The 15,668-nt window shown below is 40.6% G+C and overlaps 1 protein-coding gene across 6 annotated transcripts in view; it reads left to right on the top strand.

The window, feature by feature from the left end:
* The window catches only part of KRAS (KRas proto-oncogene, GTPase), a 39,968-nt gene extending 27,959 nt beyond the window's left edge, over positions 1-12,009 (top strand). For 4 of the 6 annotated variants that reach the window (XM_090043660.1, XM_090043659.1, XM_090043661.1 and 1 more), the window contains 2 exons: positions 2,169-2,292; positions 7,793-7,929. In XM_090043660.1, coding sequence (XP_089899786.1) covers positions 2,169-2,288 — 120 coding nt within the window. In that variant the 3' untranslated portion in view covers positions 2,289-2,292; positions 7,793-7,929. Of the gene's footprint in view, positions 1-2,168; positions 2,293-2,314; positions 2,316-7,792 lie in introns of all 6 variants that reach the window. The other 2 variants (XM_090043664.1, XM_090043663.1) reach the window with 2 other exon arrangements.
* Positions 12,010-15,668: the final 3,659 nt, after the last annotated feature.

Here is a 15,668-nt window from a genome sequence, read left to right as displayed (position 1 = left end):
GATGAGGGGAAGATCAAGGCCCCCCCACAGCGATGGAGGGAGTGGGGCAGGCCTGTGTGTGGCTCATCCAGGGGAGCGGCTCATCCAGGGGGATGGCTGCCACCACTCCGTGCACCCCAGGAGGGCATGGGGGGCATGTGCCCCTGGTCTGTGTGCAGGGCAAAGGTGAGCTGGGGCCAGGGCTGTGTTCTTCTTCCTGGCAGCAGGGCTGGGCTGGGCTGGACTGTGCTTGGGGTGAGCAGTGGCAGCACTGGGATCAGGTGTATGGGGGGAGGGGGGGGCCTGCATCCACCCCAAAAATCTCCATAGCCCCTGCTGTCAGTTCTGCTGCCAGCCCCAAGTGGAACCTAGCGCAGCCCAGGCCCCAGCCCGCCCTTGCTCCACATGCAGATCCGGGGTCACATGCCTTCCCAGGGTATGTATAGTAGTGGGAGCTGCATCCCCCCTGCCCCCCCCAACTTCCCAGGATGAGATGCTCATGGCTCTGCCTTGCACCCTGCTTCACCCTGGCTGGGCAGCACCCAGTCCCACTCCCTCTCTCACCACAGGGGCCTTAGTCTGCCCCCGCCCCTTCCCCCACAACAGACTTACCAGCCAGACGCTGCTGGGCTATGCTCCTGGCTGCCTGTGTGCAGTATCTTTTTCTGACACTGGGAGATTCCACATATGCTAGGGGAGTCTGCTCCAGCTAGGATTGCTGCCCGTGTTGCAGATTGACCCTAGCAGTTCCCTGAAACTGTAAGCAAATAAGCACAAAGATCAATAATTTATTAAACTTATTCTTGCAGCCGTCAATAGCAGAACTTGTTTTTGAACTGGAAACGTAAGTTAATTTCTTGTATGTTTTGAAAATTTGAGTCACTGCTCATGATTTTAAGGGAGCTTCTAAGTGTTTCATCCAAGTATATGCCTGGCCTGAAATAATAAGTGATAATAGTACTTATTCAGTTTTAAAATAGTAGCCTACTTTGTGGCAGTAAGCATTAACTGTATGCTTCCTTCTGCCTGTTTCTGAAATAAATAACAAAAGCTTTCCTCAGCCTTGTTCAGAATGAAGACACTATTCTTAATTTTTTTTTTTAAGGTATGTAAAAATTATTCTTCACTCATCTACCTGAAGATGTCCGGGCCCAAAAAAAAGGCATAAATATTAGGGCTGTCCGAAACATCACTGTTCCTTTCCGACTTCAGTTTCGAGGTCTGGATGGAACAATGTTTTGTATCGAATATAATTTTGAGTCGAAACAGAGTCTGTTTTGACTGTTTCGCTGGACCATGGGGCTGGGGAAAAAACTCAGCCCAGCTGGGCTGCGTTCCCAACCCCAGCGCCATGGTCAAAACATTTCAGAAGTCCAAATGTTTCGGCTAGCCTTGTTTTGTTTCGCGGCTGTTTCGATGGCCTTTGTTTCATTTCAATTCTGTTGTTTCAACCTTGAAATGAGCTGAAACCATGTCAGAACGAAACTGCCGTTGAAATTTCACACAGCCCTAGTAAATATGCCTGCTGAACTCAAAAGGTTAGAATATGTGGTTTGGTAATCATAACTATAAACATTCATCCCACTTAATTATCAACCAACTCTATCAACCTGCGATGTACAATGAATTGTACACAAGCAAAGTTAGACAGTTTAGCAGAACAGTTCATCAGTTAAAACAGTATTCCCTTCTGCCCTTTTTCTGTCTTACTAGTAAAAGGTCTTTAAGTACATTGCAGTACAGTACCTGTCATTCATTCAGGTCTTACTCTTTTGTGTCTACCTCTCATTTGCTTATATCAGTTAACATTTTTATTGGTCAACACATTCAAGATTTTAAATGGGTAAGCAGCAAATCTTAATTTTCCTTTATAAAATTTGGTACTAAAATAAATCTTACATCTTGTTTTTAGCCAAGATAATGTGATGTGTTGCTAGTAGGGAATGACAATTCAGAATGATATTTCAAGAATCCTGGTTCCGCATAAGTCTGTGATTTATAAAGCGCTCTTTGATAGGCAGGTTATTGCCTTTTTTGTCTGCAGACTGATTGTGAACAGAGCCTTAAATTTAGAGGTACGCTTCACAAGAAAAGCTCATAATTTCTGTGTGTGTGTTCTGCCGTGGATGCCCCAGTACCTCATATTTGTCAAAGAAGCAGATTTTAAGGAGCTGTCTCTTACAATGCAGAGAGTGGAGGATGCTTTTTATACATTGGTGCGAGAGATTCGACAATACAGAGTGAAAAAAATCAGCAAAGAAGAAAAGACTCCAGGGTGTGTGAAAATAAAAAAATGCCTTGTAATGTAACAGGGTAAGTTCTTGCAATATAACAGGGTAAGTTTTGCAAATCAATTTTAGCAGAAAAATTAATCATGATTTCATGCAAATCAGGTTTATCAAACAATAGTGATTACATAATTTCAGAGCAAGTAACTTTAAATCCACAAACCCCTAAACTTATAGAATCTTCCTTCATAATTGTTTAGTTTTGAGCTCTAGTTTCTTAGTTCTTAACAAAAAAATCTCTTAAATGCTATAGGTCTGTGTTCTTTGCTGTGATTTTGACAAATGGGTAAGAGGATGCCTGTTCAGTGTGTGACTGGGCATGGCACACAAGCACAGAGAGATTCAGTTCTGTCTAAAATTCTAGTGTATTCCAGCCTCAGAGAGAGAGAGTTCTGAGGGGGGAAAAAAACCTTATGGATGCATTGGAGTTGCAGACACTGTAGTGATGAAGACCACAGCCAGACTTTCCAGTTGCTTTACAAATAACTGATTCTCTTGCCCCATCTATTTCCATTTCTCAGGCGTAGAGTCTTGAAGCCCACAATGGCCATATCATATAAGAATTCTACTGAAGAGATTTCTGGTTCCTGCTTCTGTCCTGCCTCCCTCTAAACTAAAGTAATTCATTTTATCACTACAGATAGGCATCTTAATTTCTTCTTCCCCATGTCAACTGTTATACCATCAGTTTCATCAATTTATTTTGAGAGGAGGAATGGATTTTTCTCCTTTTTAATGTCTTTAGCACTATTATGATAAATTTAAAAACGAGACAAATGTCAGAACAATAACAATGTATTTGGTGTCATGAAATATTACCTAATATCCACTGACTTCTGGAAACTTGTATCCAGAGCATTTGAATTACAAGGCTTTTTATACTTCTCCCCAGCAAGGTTAAAAAATAAGCATCTATCATAAAACCCAGTCCAGGATCCCTTCAGTTGAGAATAAGTGAGGCTTAAGCAGCATCAAATATTCTATTAAATATTGTTAGCTCTTCTTTTCTGATTCATTATGAATTTAGCTGTGCTGGGGGGAAATAAATGACAGTAATTTAGTTCAGAGGTATTAGACTTCTTGTCTCTTAAGATGTACTTGGCTACTTCCTTAAATTTTCCTTCAGGGAGAAAATACTGTTTTGCATTCTTGAGCTAAGCCCAAAGCCTCCATCTTGGTCCTGTGTTGGGGTGCAAAGCCTTTGGGGTGGAATGACCTTCTTTCTGTGTTTTCCTTGTGGAAGAGTTTAGAATCTGATGTGTTTTTGTTCCCAACTGAAAAACTTGAGCTGTTGCTGCCTTAACTCAGCTGTCTTTCAGAAAGCGCTTTTCGTTTTCCTTGGTATGGGAGAACTTCACAATAAGGCCACATCCAGACGTGTGGATGTTCGGTTCCACAGGGACAACTAGTGGCAGGGCGTCTCGTGCCGCTGCTGGTTGTACCCAGGGAACACCCATGCCACATGCACACTGGTGTGTGGCAAGTTACCCCAAGTGGGATAGGGGAGGCTGGGGCCAGCACTGGGCAGTGGTGCATGCTGCTGTCATGTGCTCAGCTCCACTTTTTTTTTTCTCTTTGACTCCTGGATATCCAGGGGTCAAAAAGAACATTGGAGTGTGCAGTATGTGGTGCCACAGTCCTGTCTGGACGCGGCCTAAGAGTCTACTTAGTCAGCCTAACTGTGTAGCAAAATGGTTAAAGCGATACAAGGAGGGGGATTTCTGAGAGACTGCAGTGAACCCCCATCCAAAACTTGAGGAATAATTATGATAGCCTAACCTGAAGTAGCTTTTGGCAGTGAAATATATTCATGCTGCTTTCTTGCTAGCAGGTAATAAAAACCCCATTATTTTTGTTCATCGTATATCTGTTGTTTGTGGAACTTCTCTTGCATTTTGTTTTTTCCCCACAAACTCAACATGGAACAGTATTTTTTTTTCCTTTCACTCAGACTGGTGTGCTGGACTAGGTAATGTAGGCTTGATACACTGGTGTGCTGATGTCTTCCAAGCAAGTATTCTGTATGCTATTATGCTATTATGTCGTAAAGCAAGAAGCACTTAACACATCTGGTTGACTGTCATGCATAGTAAGCAGACAAAACATTATGCCTTTATGTAAAACCTACAACAAATCCTTTTCTTGAAAGGGTGTAATACAAGTAGTGCGTTTATTATGGGCTACTGTTGCTTAAAGGAGCCTAAGTTGAATTGTAAATTAGACAGCTGGAAGCCATAGTGATAGGTTTGGAGATTTTTTTATCACCATTTTATACTAACTATTTATTTTTTTTATCTTTCATTACCTTTCTGACTTTATGGATGATACTTTCAGAGTAGAGCTCTTATTTTGTAGATTCAGAGATTTATGTATGATTCTTCCAGTGTTAAAAGCCTTAGCCAAGACAAATTCATTAAAGGTAAGCATTTTCATTTGACCACAGTAGGCTAAATTAATAAAATATAAAACAAACCAAAAAAACTCTGCGTAGTCTGAAATTAATCAGAACAGAAGGAAGTAGAAATATTCCATGCCCGCTTGAAAACATGGGTTAGAATTCCAAAACCCGGTTTAGAGGGTGATTTCAGCTGGAAAAAAGAAAGCAGTATGATTTGTAGAGAGTTGCATGCTTCTTTATTCATTGTTTCAATAGCACAATTTAATGCTAGGTATCAAATAATTTGGGGATTCTACTTCGTGCTTGCTAAATGTCTATATTACATATGTGAGACCTGCATATTTCTCATGCTACAATGTAAAAGTAGTGTAAGACTTGTAGCTGTGATGTTCCAGAAATTATGCATGGGGCAAGGACTTTCTAGCGTGAAACCTTTTATTGGACCAACTGCATAGTTGGGGAGGAGGAGTTAGTCAAGCTTTTGAATGCAAAACTTTCTTCATCAGGTCTGACTAGTGCAACCAGGTGGAGCATAGTCCTTAGGCAGATACAGTGTTGTTATTTTAATTTGAGTTTGGGAACTGCTTTCTAGGGGTCCACTGAATAAGTGGACATGCATACGATTGACCCCTAATTAATTAGTGTCCTCTGTAAAGGGAGAGGGTTTTTTGATAACTTTTTCCCACTATACTACAGTGCAGTCTGCTGAACCCCAAATGTTGAAGTAATTGTATCTTTTTCTTAAAGATAACTGAATTAAACACATAGGTTTAAATGAAGGATAAACTGTTGAATGTATTTTTTTTGTTCTCACTTAAAGCACTCTTTGAGTCTTAATGCAAGAGCCCCAGTTGTCCAGCATATAGTTTAAAGAGAATTTACAGCAGAACCTAGCCTGGTAAAACTGAAAAGCTGTACAAATGTTTTTAAGTGTTATTTGCAGAAGTAAATAAATTCAAAAGCAGAAATGCTGTAGCAAGTTGCCCCCTAGTGTGTAGAGTTTGCAACATACACAAGATTACCTTGTAAACCTATAGTAAGCACAGTACAGTATGTTTCAGCTTTAACTGGACCATCCTTTTCTTTTTTTTGAGTTTGAGTCCCTTGAATTCAGTTGTGTAAGGAATTAGCTTCCTGGCATTTATTTTTAAAATACTTGAAAATGTTTTGCAGCAGCTTTAGAGTTATAATTTGCCACTAGCACTTTCAGTCTGAGTGTTTTAAAGCACTCTCCAGATGTTTATGATGGCCCCTAGGCAAGTAGTATTTTACAATGGGGAAAACTGAAGTACTGAACAGGTGCTCTGTTCAAAGTCCTGGGTGCAGTATGTGGTAGAAGTGCTTTAAGCTTTTGATTTCAATACTGTACACGAGCAATGAGATACACTTCTTATCCTTTGTGGTGGACTGTTGGTATGTTTACTCCTTTTTATCAATGGGCGTAATAAATATTGCAGTATGTAAATCTTATACTTGCATATCTATTCAGCTACAGCACCACTATGTCTGGATACAGAGTATATCTGCAGGTATGGGTGGCCAAAGATTCATTTTATGTCTTCGATTTTTTTTTTTAAGTTGTAAATTAAGAGACTTAGTAATATTTTACCAGTATTCAGTTACTCATTACTAATTGTAGAGATTAATTCTAGCTCTTTCAAAATGGACTAACATTTAAAGAAAAAAGCCCAGGATATTGTACTATAACATGCACTGTGTTTTATTTGGATTGTTCTAAAGGGTGTGTGCATGTGTGTGTGGTTTTTTTGTGTGTGGGGGAGATTAATTCAGAATTTACTACAAAAGCACTCTGAGAGCTGGGGATAAATATGGATTAGCAAAGTGCAGGTTGCTGAGAGTTCTGAAGTATCTTTAGGCTCAGATCAAATTCCTTAAGAGCACACATGGATTGTAATGCTATGTTGCAAATGCACAGCTTTTTTGCATTTTGTTTTTACTTTCTGGTGTAGATTTCTAAATGAATTGTTTAATTTTCAAATTTTCCATCTGCTTGGAAAAAGCATGCACCATTATGGTGTAATGCAGTCACTAAGTTCTTAAGTGCCATTCTGTTCTCATTCGTGTTAATGGAGAAGCTTCTTTGCTCTTGACTTCAGCAGGAGTATGTTTATTACCTTGTTTTGGTTGCTTGCTGATTACAAAAGCTGGGAGGGTCTCTAATCAGTAAGATAATCTTTTTCTTCTTCTTTTTTTTTTTTTAACTCAAGAGGTAGAAACGTATGTCAACTGTAAGACTACATTTCTACACCTGCTTCTGCAAAGTGTGGTTTAGCACACTTTTATGCTACCATTTTATGTTATCTTCTACATGTGTGACAGTACATTAAGAGCAGTGGAGAATTGGAGCCATCTTTTTAGCCAGATGAAATGCAATATAAAACCGACAACTTTCAAAACCAGTTTCCAAGGCTAATACAGATTTCTCAGTGACAACTTTTCAACTTAATTGTTTAGGTACAGTTTTTATAATATTGGAAAAAATCTGTTTCAAGCTAAATCTTTAGGGAGCTATTCATAAACTAGATCAACTTTTTGTTTCTAAAAAGCTTGAAGATTCTCCATTGCTTCTGTGTATCAAGGTACAAAGATACATACAGCTATAAAAATACTTTTCAGTGAATAAATTAAATGTGCAGTGGCTTTACATGAATGGTGTCAGCAGTTATGTATTCTATGTAGTTTTTCAAAACATATGTTTAATTTTAAGTAAAGTGAATGCTTTTAATCTTGACAAGAAATGCTACAAAGTCACGGTCCCTGGGAACTTCATCCACTGCTGAGACATAGTAGAGTTTCTTCATCCAGTGCTGAGACGTAGTAGAGTTTAATTGCAGTACTTCCTCAGTGGGTGTTCAGTTAATTTCCTTTGACATGTATACCTATGCTGTATAGGTATACCTTGGCTACTGAAAATATTAACACTTTTTCCACCAGCTTTCTGGTATATTAGTATAGCATAATCAGAGCTAAACAAACTTCTCCCTGACAGAAATTGTAAAAATAAGAATGATAATAAATCTCTAGCCTTATTTAAACAAATTGTATCCAATTAGTGCACAAATTACGTTAATTTAATCTCAATGTAGCCATGTGTATTTCCTTTCAGGGTGTCGATGATGCCTTCTATACATTAGTTCGAGAAATTCGAAAACACAAAGAGAAGATGAGCAAAGATGGTAAAAAGAAGAAAAAGAAGACAAAGACAAAGTGTATAATTATGTAAATACAATTTATCGTTTAGTCTTCAGACGTACTTAAGTGATTTTTTTGTACATTACACTAAATTATTAGCATTTGTTTTAGCATTACTTAATTTTCTTTCTGCTTCATGAACCTGTTAGTTTTATATGAATGCTTGTTTTAAATGACAGTGGGAACATTATTCCTCTGAAGTGCCAGTATGCCTGTGAAAAAACAAACAAACATGAGAATTGTCTTTTTTGGTGCATGCACAGTTACTAACTTCCTGTTTTTCTTAACAGTTGTGAACTTTTGTTGTGTGTGCAAAAAATAATGAAGTAATGGTACACAGGTTGTTTGGTTTGTTTGGTTTTGTTTTTTAAAACATGGCTTTTACTGTGTTTTTTTTCTTTCCCTCTAATCTGGTTGGGTAGAAAGACTATTTAGCAAAACAGACTTTTATTTCCAACATTTGTTTTCTTTTATTCTAGACTGACTGCAATATTGAGAGACCAGAAGCCTTTTATAGTCTTCCTGTAGATTCTGCTTTTAGGCATCTAGTCTTGTAGCATTTCAGATCAACTTTAATGAATGTAAACAAATAACTTTCACAAAGTTTTTCACTGCAATTTGCAATTTGTCATGGTCATTCTTTAAATGCTATATTTTTTCTAGAAAAAAAAAATTAAAAAAAAGACAACAATGCACATCTGGCAATGGAAAAAGTAAAAGTTCTGATTAGATTGAGTTGCTCTGGTACTGCATTGCTTTAAGACTTCCACTAATTTTTTGGTTTTTGGAAGACCTAGGGTGAAGTCCTGCCTCCTCTGAAGCTGCTGAAAAACCTCAAAGTAGCTTCAGTAGGTCCAAGATCTTGCCTTCAGTGTCTCTAACAAGTATGGGAGCGCCTTAACAGATTAGTTAATTCAGTCTCTTAGATTTAATTCATATATGAATTCCAAGTTTATCCAAGAATGAGGTCAAGACCTCTTGGCCATATGGGTGCCAATTCTGCCCCTCCTTCCCCTGTGATATTAAATATTTCCAAATGCCTAATTTGTATATAATAGGAGGCATTTTAAATTCTAGTAACCTCTTTAGTTTCAATGATTGAATAAGCTTGTATTTGGCTGCTTCATGCAAATTATTTGAAAATCCATTGTGCCATAAAAATGGCGATATGGAATTTGCACAGACATTCAGTAGACATAGTTGAGATCATGGTTTCCAGAATCAGTGTCATTTTGTGTGATTCTTGTGAAGTATTAATCTCCCTACCCCTCCAATAAAGTTGGTTAGTGACATAAAAATGTCAGGGTTGTTTCACAACCAGGTTTGTCAATGTTGTCGTATGATTTCTGGTTGGAATTGATTAATTATTTTGAAGTTTTAAATAGTAGTACTGCAGTAGTTTGAGTTATCAGCACTGAAGTAAGTCAGTAATTCTAGTGTTGTCTATTCTTGTAATTTTGTGAGTCTTGTAGTATATGCCTTTTTTTTTTTTTTTTTTTTTTTTTTTAAGCCCCAGCTCCTGGATCTGTAAGTTTACATGAGTATCTCAGCTTCCCTTTTTTTTTGTTTGCTTTTGAAGAGAGCAGTTAGCCATTGTTGCAAAGTAAGGATTGAAAACATAATCGCCCCAGTGTATTTTAAAGGATAAAAGAGAAGATTAGATAAATACGAAACTGTTATTCTTTAAAGCCTTGTGATGTTTTGGGAAGCCTGATTTGTGAATTCTGAAAGTTCAGAATAAGGAAAAGCAGTATTGTGTATCCTAAGTTTTATATCAAAACTTTTAATTGGAGTTTCTATACTGAGTTGATAGAGTAGGATTTTAATGCACCAGTGTAACTTGAAGCCATGTGTATGAGTATGCAGGATTACCTTTTTATTTCTACGCACAGAGCAGAGGTGGTCACATTTGAAGGAAGTAAAAAGTATACTAACTGGATAGCTCTTAAAGTTGGCTGAGGAAGTAATAGGACTACTACCTTAATAGCCTGTAAGATTTGGGTCTGGGAAAGAATGTACAATTCTTTGGATGTGGGTAATGCTGCCCTTCATACTGCTTACAGTACTGAAAGATGATCATAGGAGAACCTAACCTTATATTTTAAATAGGACCAATAAGAAATGAGAACAAATACCTATAGAAGTTGTAAGCCTCTTCTATTCACAGTTTCTAAGGTTAAAACATATTAAAGTTGAGAGTTGTGTTGGTTGTCTTTCCATATTTCAGATGCTACTATCAATGTATTTTGAATAATGTAGCAGAAGTGGATGGTGTTAACAAACGCATGAAATGAAATCTAAAGACTCATGATTTGTAACCAAGTCACACCACATGCCAACTTGGGTCTTGTCTAAACAGTTCATGCACTGGCTTAACTAAATCCTTAGAAGACTATTGTAGTCTTCTGTGGATGTAGTTTTTTTCAATATGAAGGCATACAGTAGGACTTTGTGAAGCTTCAGTGGCTGATTTAATTTGACAAAGATTCGGCCTGATTTGGTGGCTGAACCTCTGAATCCAGATCGAATCAGGAGACCCTTTAATTTCTCCTAATCGAATCGGAACCCTCCAAATCGATTCAGAAAGATTCGACAAATCAAACGTAGATACAGCTTTAAATGTTTTTGTTACGTACCTCAAGGTACCGGGTGGCTTATGAATGCTGAGATGCTAGGGCAGATGGAACGTCCCACTGGATCACAGGGGGTCCCCAGCAGTACTTCCAGTCCACTTCCAGGTCTGTTGGGGAGTGCACTGGCTCTCCCCCCACCTCTTCTGGCTTGGCGACTGGTGCTCCTGGGTCTGGCAGGGCACCCAGGGTTCCCCCATGCTTCTGTGGGATGTTCCACCTTCCCAACCATCACAGCATTCACAAGCCGTGCCTGGTACCTTGAGGTATGTAGAAAAGCATTTAAAGCTGTGTCTATGGCTGATTCACTGAATCAGCATCAAATCTTCAGAATCGAGTAATTGAATCATTGTCCGCAATTTGGGCTGAATCCAAATTGAATATGGCCCATTTCGCACATCCCTAGTATACAGCTTATTTTATCTAGTTTATTCTGTAAACTATCAGTTTTGTTAAATTTAGTACAGAAATGGTTTAGAACAAGTCCTTTTGTGATTTTTCACAAAACACTTGTCCTTGCCAGTATTGTGCCATTTTGTCCTAATATTTGTAGAGATTTGGTGAAGCATGTTGGATTGCAGCATGCACAAATTGATCTTTTAATTATTCTGATGTCTTTCCCTATTTGAAATGCTTAAAAAACATCCAGATACTTTTTCTGATGGTAATTACAAAATGAACACACAATGACACTTACTACATTAATACACTAGATTTCCATGTGTCAGGAAGTAATGCCTTATAGTAGCTTTGTGTAGCTTGATAGACAATCTGTATAAAAAGGTTGTCATGTATCTCAAAAGTTAAAATTGTTTTTGTTTTTTAACCATCACAGTAGTCCTAAAATCTTGAGTGACGTAGATCATGAGAAATTTAACAGTCCAACATGCATTACAGCAATATTGTTTTTTTCCTATACATAAATACTGTATGTAAACTTCAAGTCTTGTGTTTGTACTATGAAGCAATGCAGCTGTTACTTTCAAAGGACACCAAGCTGTAAGCAAGTCGGGGGGGGGTGTTATTTGTTTGGTTGGGGGATTTTTCTTAATTCTACGTAAAGCTACATAAGCAGTGAATCTTTCCTAACTAACATTTCTTAATTCCACTGTCTTGTGTTTTCATGTTGAAAATACTTCTGCTTTTTCCTCTCCAGTGCCAACTTCTTACTAGAACAATTTCTTAATGTAATATGTTTACCTGGAATGTATTTTAACTATTTTTGTATAGTGTAAACTGAAACATGCACATATTTGTACATTGTGCTTTTTGTTGTGGAACATATGCAGTGTGATCCAGTTTTTACATCATTCGGCTGCGTGACCAAGGAATGTTGGTCATACCAGATATTACATTTTTTTTTTTTAAATGACCACTGTTTAAACTTTTTAATGTTGTTTTATAGGAGTATGTGCTGTGGGGTGATCTGGAATTTGTCATTTTTGTCAAACTGTACTGCTCCTATTTATTGTAATGTAATAAAAGATAGTTATTGAAAGTCTTTGCTGTTTAATTTCCTGCTGCTTTGAAGAATTTAAGTGCTAATGTCTTATAGTTCAATAGCTGACCAACTTCATGTGTTTTAATAGCTTCCATCTCAATTTCCTCTTACATATTTAATTGCCAGCCAAACTGGCCTTGTCTCTGCCCATCAGTGTTTGTACAAAGAAAATCTATTTTACCTTGCCGCAAGCCATTCTGTTCAGAGAAGTCTTTCCTTATGAAAGCTTCAGTGAATAAACTGGGGCATAACATTAGGTCAGTGATTTGTCAACTAGGGTGATGCAAGATCCTTTTTTAAGGGTGACCAGCACCTAGCCCCTGGTGTGAGGGAGGTAAGTGGTCCCAGCATCGTGTGGGCAAGCAGTACCTGTAGCTGCTCCTCTCGAAACTGCTGCTGCTGCCCTTTACCTCCTGGCAGTCCCTCTGTTGGCTGCCCCCACACTCTAACACTGCATTCTGCCATGGGTGGCTATGAGGATGCGGAGCTGTGCTTCTCAGTCTGGCTTGTGTCTCTCTCCCCCTCCTCCTTCTCTCCCATGCCCCCTTACTTGCTCCTTCCATGCTCCCAGGGCCAGAAGGGGCTTTAAGGCTAAGTGACTCTGGTTGTTAGCCTGCAAGATACAAGAGGAGCAACTTCAGCAGAGGGAGTGCCCTTATTCTCTCAGGTATATATGGGGCAGGAAGAGGGTAGACAGAGTGGGACACCACCTTTACTCGGCATCTGCTAGATCAGTAGTTCTTGACTTTCTTTTAGCCTCAAGGCCCTTTCCAAAACTTTGTCAAAGGAAGAGGGAGAGCAAGTTAGGCTGTGGAGATCAGCAACAGTGCAAGGCAGGGAAGGGGCCACATCAGTCCAAACTGCTTCATGTTTATCCCCCCTGCCACAGGCCAGATCTAGTCACTTTGGGGTCAACATCTGGCCTGTGAGCTGTAGTATGCTATAGACTGTTAGTCAATCTCTTTAAATACACCTTCAGTGTATTGTTTCATGTGGAGAGTGCTAGTAGCACTGCTATGTTTATTATTACACAATGGAAAACAGTCTCATACAGCAACTATTTCCAGTATTAACTATTTGAGATATTTTCCAAGTTGGGTGACTGCCTCAGGCTGAACTTCTTTCAGAATAGTTCAGCAGTTTGAATTTGGCTGATAGTTTTCAGAGATGGTTATTAATTGAACACCCAGGAAACTGAATGCCTGATCCCACAGGTTTCTGATGCATAGAAGTGCTGAAGCTATGCCTTGGTGTAGGAAGTGCTAACTATTCTAAATGCTAGATCCTAGGTTTCTCAAATTAGGTCCGCAAGCTTAGAGGATGTTTCTAGCTAGGGTATCTTTTCTTCAATTCCCAACCTGAAAAGTGGGTATAATACCCTCTCTCAATACTGTGGTGATGATGTTTGAAGCACTTGCTACAATATACGGGTGATGACCCCCCCAAAAATAACAATTATTTATTCGGAGTAGGGTATATATACGGTGCAGCACATGAAGCCAGACCTTTGAACAAGAAGAAAACAAAACTAAATAGTAGCTCTGTTAGTGAACAGTAACTATTTTACTGCATTAAGGCACGGATTCAGATGCATAAATTTCACACAGTCCAGCAAAGAACAATGAAAACGATTGGGGAAATATGATGTATGAGGAAATGGTGCAAAAAATAAAATTTTATTTTGGAGAAAAAAGACTGGGTGGGATTTGATAACAGTCTTCAAATCAGGGCTGGGCAAAACATGGCCTATGGGCTGCATCTGGCCCATGGCTGCCCCCCTGCCATGCTCCGCATAGGCCTGAGCTCCACTCTTGTTGGGGCAGCCTATGCTTCCACCAGCACAGGACAGGACAGGTGGCACTGTTCCCAGTGTGGCTGTAGCCAGCTGGATGCTCCTTTGTTCCCCTCACCTCCAGCAAGAGCAGCTGAGTTGAAGTTTGTCCCCACCCCGAGCAGTGCAGTAGAGGCAGGAACAGGAACAGGAGCAGGAGGAGCGGCTGCTGGAGATGAGCAGCGCATAGCAGCACCTTGCTGGCTGCAGCCACACGGGGAGCTGCACACTGGCCGGGGCTGTTTTGCTCCCTTAATCTCCAGCTGTGGCTGCTGCTCCTACCCCTACAGTGTCTCCCTGGGTGGACAGGAAGCTTCAGCAAAGCTCTCAGCCACCTGCTCTGCCCACCTGCAGGTGGCTGCTCATTGCACCAGGTGGATAGGGAATGGGCAGAAGGCAGCTGGGAGCTAGAGCCAGAGCTTCGCATGCTGGGCAGGAGCTGCTTGGCTGAAGCTTCTCACCCACCTGCTCATATCATATGTTGTCTTTTTGAGGTCTTTTTGGAGGTGGTATGATTAGAATTAGGGAATTGCTTTGAATTTCCATATGTTAGCTGAACTGCACATTCTCATGTGCAGAATGAAGAATGACTTTGTTGTGAATTGAATGAGCTGCAATTAAACATGCACAGAATGTCATAGCTTTCTTAGATAAGTGATGCTCAGGAAATCTAGTTCAACTGGGGATTGAACCTGTGACCTTGGTGTTATTAGCACCACACTCTAACCAATAGAGCACTCAGCTAAATTGTCTTGAGGGAGGGGGGTGCACACTTTATCTCATAGTTCAGAGGTATTTAAAGGAGGACAGTGGATCGGCACATCTCAAGGTAGAAATAGCTGTCACTGAAGCAAAATCCCCACAGCTGATCTGCTTTACTAGGTGACGCACCTTGGCCCTCGTGCTAAATCAGGCCTACTGCCTAATGCAGAACAACGGGCAATAAGTTCCCCTTGCCTGGAGATTTCCTGGGTTCCTTGTTGCCTACATCAGGACCCACGCTGACCAATGCCTTATGTGGAGACACAGGTCTACATAGGTACTAGTGCACAGAGACACCAGGCTGACTAATCTTCTGTGCCTTCATGCAGGGACCGGCGCTAACCCAAGCCTCCACCTGAAGCACTGGCCAGCAGAGGTCTTAGCAAGGGTGGCCATCATAGAGAACAGTCCAGTTGTCCTCTCTCCTTTATTGATACGAAACCCAATGCCTTTATGTTCTCTATTTTTCTCTTCAAGGATTCCACCCACTATCGCCTGTTATAGTCCAGGTTGTGGGTGGGTGTGGGGGCTGCTTAGGAAGGGTGGGTCCCCTGCATGAATGCTGAGTACCACCAGCGGCTGCCATGCGCTGGTGGTGGCAGGACTGGTAAGTGGGGAGCTCCCGCAGATGCTGCCAGTGCTGTCGGCAGTGGGGGGAGGGGTCGGCGACCACCCGCAAACACTGTTGGCAGTGACAGTGGCAATTGCTGACTGCCTGCTGACGTTGCCAATGGTCCCCTACCCTGCACAGGGCAGAGCCCCCCTCCCTCCCCAGCACATGGACAACCCTGCCTGCAGGGTCCCAGCCCCCCAAGGCTGGAGAAGAGCAGGGGGCTGAAGACCAGCAGGAAGCTGGAGATGAGCCCCTGGAAATGAGCTGGAGACCATTCCCCTGTTTTCTTCAGCCTCCTGTTCCTTCTCTGCTACTCCCAGTGAGTGTGGGGGGGCTGGGAGAGCAAGTGGGGAGCTAAGGGAATGAGTTGGGGGTGGGGGAATGAACAGAGTTGGGAAAGGTCCCAACCCCCTACTTACCTGGCAGAAGCTGGGTCCAGATCCCTACAGCTTG

This window comes from Crocodylus siamensis, chromosome 4 (genome assembly GCF_052110815.1).
Source record: "Crocodylus siamensis isolate JL-2025a chromosome 4, ASM5211081v1, whole genome shotgun sequence".
Classification (NCBI taxonomy): domain Eukaryota; kingdom Metazoa; phylum Chordata; order Crocodylia; family Crocodylidae; genus Crocodylus; species Crocodylus siamensis.
The sequence above is the reverse complement of the archived record's forward strand: the minus strand, read 5'-3'. Positions and strand labels throughout refer to the sequence as shown.